General features: G+C 35.3%; 1 protein-coding gene across 1 annotated transcript; it reads right to left on the minus strand.

Moving 5' to 3' along the window:
• Positions 1–2208: 2208 nt before the first annotated feature.
• On the minus strand, positions 2209–2910 carry LOC118753826 (cell death protein Grim-like). The gene has a single exon (XM_036488696.1). It carries the CDS (start codon positions 2908–2910, stop codon positions 2209–2211), a length of 702 nt encoding a protein of 233 aa, XP_036344589.1.
• Positions 2911–5913: the final 3003 nt, after the last annotated feature.

The following is a 5913-nucleotide window of genomic DNA, read 5'->3' on the forward strand; positions in this document are numbered from 1 at the left end:
AAATCTATGCAGTTCAAGTGCGAGAAACATTTTAATATTGCTTTAGAGTGGAGTGTTTAAAAAATTAAGATATAGCCAAAAAAAAGTTTTTTGAAATACTGAATCCTCATTTTTTTTTTAATTAAAAAATTTCGATAGTGGAAAACACTTTTAATTTTTTATACATTTTTATAAAAAAAGTTAAGTGATTTTTTCGCACTTTTTTCAAAAACCAATAAATCTTTTAGTTTACATATATTTTTCTGCATTAGATACCAAAGTGCGAATTATTTGAGGTGATGATTTTGCTTTCTGATATTGTAAAATAATTCCAAAGAAAAACTTAAGTAAAATTAGGTAACTTCTTAATTTAAAAAATATTATTTTTTCTTGTATAATTGAAAATATTTTTTTTTTCAAACTAATTCAACTTAAAAAATTTGTTTTAAATATATTATATTTTTTTTTTAACTAAGAAATAAATTATTTTTTTTAATACTTAAATTTTTCTTTAGTTTTATTTTACAATAACTGAAAGCAAAGACATTAGCTCAAAATAATTCTCACATAGGTAGTGCAGAAAAACTAAAGAAAATATTGATATTTGCAAAAAGTGCGAAAATGTCAGTTAATCAGTTTTAGAAAAAAGTATAAAAAATAGAAAAAGGAAAAACTATCGAAATTTTTAGAATGAAAGAGTAAACTTTCCGGATTATAACCAACATAAAAAAAATATAATTAAATTATATTTTTTAAATAGTAGGTAGCTGAAGTTTTCCGCGGGTTTTTGTCGAAAAATATTTTTATTGTTTTAATTACATACAAAACATTTGAAAATACGAGGGCTAATTAATAAATCAATGGTTTTTGAATCAACTGTACAGTGCCTACTGTTTGTTAGTAGACTACTGTCAAATTTTGAGAATGCTACGCCAATACTTGCATTTCGACGAAAATTGGAAAAAATTGTGCGCCCATCAAAATTCCTTTTTTTTTTACGTAACAAAAACCATCACCAAAACAAATATTTGAGAAATGTTTATTGTTTTTAATGCTCTAATTTTTTTAATTTCTAAATATTTTTGGAAATTATTAGCCTTAAAATATCCATTCAACAGATTCCAACTTAACGCAAATAACGGGATTCCTGAACTGTTTTTAAGGGAAAAAATTTAATTGAGATTTTCTTTTTAGTTATTTGGAAATGAGAAATCTCACATAAATGAAAGTTAAACAATTTTTGAGAAGTTCTAGTTTTTTAGGGATAGGGTTTACTTCCTAGAATTTCTAGTAAAAATTGCAGACCAAAAAAAAATTGGTTTTGTGTGCAAAAAAAAAAAAAACAAAAAAACTCGTATTAGGGAGTCCAAACTTCACACACAAAATTTCTACAAATTGCAAGGATATTTCAAAAACATTTTCAGTAAAAAAAACTTGCACAAATTTATACATATACACACAGTAAATACATAGTTTTATTTTTAGCATAGTATTACAAACAGTTTTTTATTAACCTAATAATCTGTACTGAAACTAAAGATTAGTAAAAAAGGATAAAAATATTTGAACTTCTGTTACTTGCTGGCATCATATTTAACTGACCTTTACAACCCGAAACCGTTACACTGTTGCTTTCGCTCATTTCGTTTTTTTTGTTCAAAAATATTTTTTGTTTTTTCTTTTCAATAAAAATCCTTCTAAAGCAAACATTTTCAAATGCTCCCTCGCTATTTTAGTTACTTCGAGTTACTCACAATTTGCTTATCATTTAATTAATATTAGTTTAGTATTTTAAAAGTTTTAATATTAGGTATTAAAAAATGTCGAAAATACATTTTCAAAAACTGGTCTCCATTAAAAAGCAACCGGCTTTACTTTACAATAAAAACTGGCATGATTTAAAAAAAAGAAAGAAAAAATGCATGTATGTCACAAAAATTTGATTCTACTAGAGTAGTTGCAACTTTTTATAGCAAATATTTTTTGAGAGAGAGCAATTTTTTTAGAAATTATAATTTTTGTATAGCATAACTTTTCTTACCAAAAATTACTGCAAATAACTTAAAATATATATGAGTATGTAAAGTATGCGTCACTTTCCATGGAATCACAATGCGCTTTGATTGAGCTTAATGATGGTCTTTTACAAGAGATTTTTTTTACCTCCCTTTCAACTCAGCGGAGGAGCTTCGATGCGTTGTTGCTGTACGTAACTAGCAAGGCTATGCCTTAATTTCCTTTCGCCGGCGGCTTGTGCGTGCCAGGTTCCAGATTTCTACTAAACACCGCTGCCGCCGCCGCGGGTGTCTCTTCACTAACCGCCGGCCGTTCCACACCTGCGGCAGTCGCATTTTGTTGCAGCGTTTGTGTGGACGCATTTTGTGGCACCGCCGTTGACGCAGCTTGAGATGGCTGTTGCTGCTGCTGCACTTGCGTCTCTTGTTGCTGCTGCTGTTGCACAGGCGCCGCTTGCGCACCCACTTGCACTGTGGTGGCTCCCAGCGATCCGGTGCTGCTGATTTCTAATGATATTTGTATTACCGCCGGATGGCGTTCGGATTGATGGCAAAAGCGCAATGCATGGCAGAATATTTGCGTCAACAGCTCCCAACAACCAGCGTCCGAATTGGCGGCTGTGGCGCTATAGGCACTCAACGGTATGGTTATGTTGGCGCGAAAGTTATTATTGTTGTTGCTGCTGTTATGAAGGTGATGACTGGTGTTGTGCCCACTGCTTGCATTGTGCGCTGCTTGCGGATGTTGTTGAGCCGTCGGTGATGCGCTCGTGTTAGTGTTGCCACCAACGCTTCCGACGCCGCCGCCGCCGCCACCGCCACCAACGGCTCCGCTGCTCCCGTTGTTGTGGTTGCTATGAGCGCTGCTGGCCGCTAGCAGCTTGGTTTGATCGGGTATGAAGTAAGCTATGGCCATGTTGCAGTTGAAGGGATTTCTGTTTTCACTTTATTTAATTATATTTTAATTTTGTTTATCTTTATGGATTTTTATTTTGGCTCCAAAAGACGGAATTTTATATAGTGTATTTATTTATATTTTGCACATCCACGCGCTCAGCAGTTAAATTTTTTGCAGCATTAGAATTTTTTGTAAAAAGAATATTTAAGTTAAAAATTTTTCCACTTGTTTTCTAAAGTTTCTTGTAAGTGTGAGTGAAAACCTCATACATATATTTTTCCCAAATGTATTTTTTATTCAGAAATCATATTCGTCGATTTGAATATATCTGTTTTTTATAATATTTTAAAGTTTTTTAAGCCGATATACATACATTTATACCTTGTGTTTGTTTTGTTGTTTTCCAAGTTTTTTTATATATTTTATTTCACTAAAGTTCCCAAATTTTTCATATTTTTTTAACTCAGTTTCTTTTTGTAATAAATTTTTTTTATTATTTATAAGTCTCTAGTTTCTCCTCTTTTTGTGACTTTTACTAAGGCGCTCAAAAATATTTATTTATGCATTTTCCACACAATGTCATAAATTTACATTATAAAATATCTCAATATTTTTGGAGTTCAATGTTTTTAAAATTTGTATAAAAGTTTTCCAAAAATTCTTATTTTTTCTTTTAAATTCGCCAGGCGCAATTGCCATCCAGTCTTTTTCTTTTAAAATTATTTTCTTCAAAAATTCCCAATTTTCAACGCCTTCAATATTTTCGCGCCAAAACACTTAGAAATTTTTCACAGTCACGTGACTTTATTTACGCAAGTTCAAGTGAATTTTTTGCTTTCGCTTTGAGTACCACTAGACGAATTTTAGTTCCTGCCGCGGCACAAGGTTGTGTGCTAACGTCGCAATAGCTTTGCATAGACTGACTGCATTATCCTTGCAGCAGTGACTTTTATAAAAGTTGTCATTCGTCGTTTTCACGGCATGCCAAGGCAGCAGCCAGCAGTCAGCAGTCACAACAGAACGCAGCACAATACAATACCAAATGCATGCATCGAAAGAAGCGTAGTGTAAGCTAACAGCAAGCAGGAAGGCAAGCAAGCGCGCAACAGTAGTTAACCAGCCAGCCAGTTAGTCAGTCAGTGAGGCAGTCATTTAAGTCCGAGCGCAGAGCATACAAAAGTCACCCTCTACGGCAATTGTGTGGAAAAGAGGTGGTGCAAACACCATAAACCACCAAACCACACGAAGGCACACACACACACACGTAAGCACACTAATGCATGCTAATATCACTGTAATGCACTACAACTAAACCACCACCTCAACCACGAAGTAGTACTCCTTTGGCAGGAAACCTGAAAACGCGCTTTAGCACCTCTACGCTCCATTCTCATAGTGAAAGCATATTGTATTAGCTAGAGAGCGCGCTGCAAGTAATCGTTATAGTGAGAGCGTGCAGAGAAGTTTGCAGAGCATAGCCCGTTTTTAATTTTTGAGTGCCTACTTTTCAGCGTTGAAGCGCTCTCCTCGAGTTGCTCAATATTTGGCAGGCGAAAACCTACCCCACTTGGCTTTTTCACTAGCTGTGCTTGTGCGAGTCTTGCTTTGGGTTTGGCTTAGGTTTCGAAGTTCGAATTTCGAATTATTCCCCTTTTCTCAATTCAACGAAAATAGAGCATCGCTCTTAGAAATATTGCATACCAAAAAAAAATCGAAATTCGAAAGCATGCTAGGGAATGAGGGAGATAGCTCGGTAGGTAGAATGGTATGCACGGATTGTAATGCTTATTCATATGTAAGAGACTTGAATGAGCGCTAACCAGTGCTCAGTTATTACAAGCTTAATACTAACAAAATTTGAAGCTTCTTAATGCTCCGGCGGAATCAATATTTGATACTTTTTTCTTTTGTCTTTTCACTCTTACTCAATGAGATAATAGCAGTGAATTGATAAGGCGTCAGTCCTTCATGGAACCTATTTAGGTCCCGGCGGGGTGCTAAAAAACACTTGGCAATTTAGAAGAATTATGTACAACCAGATCCTGGGGCAGATCGAAAGAAACACTACGCACTTAGTAGTAAATATTTAATAGATGGGGGATTCAACGCCAATTCAGACACTGTTTGGGGTTTGTATTTGTAAGTGCCTTAATCGCTGCCTAGCGATGCTTGTCCCGGTTCTTTTTGAGGATAATACCATTTTACACGCCGCTAGTATCTATACACTTCAGTTTGAGTGGTCGAATGCTAATCTGTCACAAGACCCCTACTTAGTTCTGAACTCACCATACTGCGGGCGAATAGTTGGCGTATGAATTAAACCTGGGTCTGTCATGTCTGAGATAGTGTGCGCTCGGGTATATGTTTTTAAAAGACTCTGCTATGTCGACGAATGCTGCTAAGTAGTAGTAGTAGTAGTAATGAAGAGATCTGTAGCTCGTTTCTGTAACAATTCTCTACCAAAGCGAATTGAGATATGAATTCGCCGCCTTGTTCTCTACTGCTAATGACTATTAGAGAATGACGTATATTCTCTACCAGTAGAGAAATAATCGGTAGAGAAGAGTTACAGAAACTGGCTACTGGACAGTCTAATTTGGGATTCCAAAATTATCTCCCGGGTTACAAATAGATAGAATGAAAGGTGCAAATGTGGGGGGGGGGGCACCTGTAAGATTACTGCTGAGTCTCTTGATGTTTACGGTATTTAAGCCCTCGTGAAGGGATATATTTGGTTCCTATTACTTTCAGGCGAGTTGTGGGTAAACTTTGCCTATTTTGGCAATCTTACTTATCCTACTTCTTTGGTAACTTTGCCAATCTTACTTCTTTGGTATTTAGTTTCATTATTTGACAGCCTTTTGCATGCGATTTTTCCAACTTAAATTTAAACATGTACTTATTATGACGCTACTTACTGCCGGCTACTTCTTGCCGGCATCGTCGTTCGCCTTCAACTTGAACGGAAAATTTCCAACGTGGCTGGAAATTTACTTGCGCAAGCTCCTGGCTATGATATCA

The sequence above is a fragment of the Rhagoletis pomonella genome, unplaced genomic scaffold, assembly GCF_013731165.1.
Source record: "Rhagoletis pomonella isolate Grant_MI unplaced genomic scaffold, Rhpom_1.0 Rhpom_scaffold_02900, whole genome shotgun sequence".
Taxonomy (NCBI): Eukaryota; Metazoa; Arthropoda; class Insecta; order Diptera; family Tephritidae; genus Rhagoletis; species Rhagoletis pomonella.

What these genes read in the sequence shown, in the direction of transcription:
- LOC118753826 (XM_036488696.1), bottom strand. Translation starts at nt 2,910, where the DNA reads ATGGCCATAGCTTACTTCATACCCGATCAAACCAAGCTGCTAGCGGCC.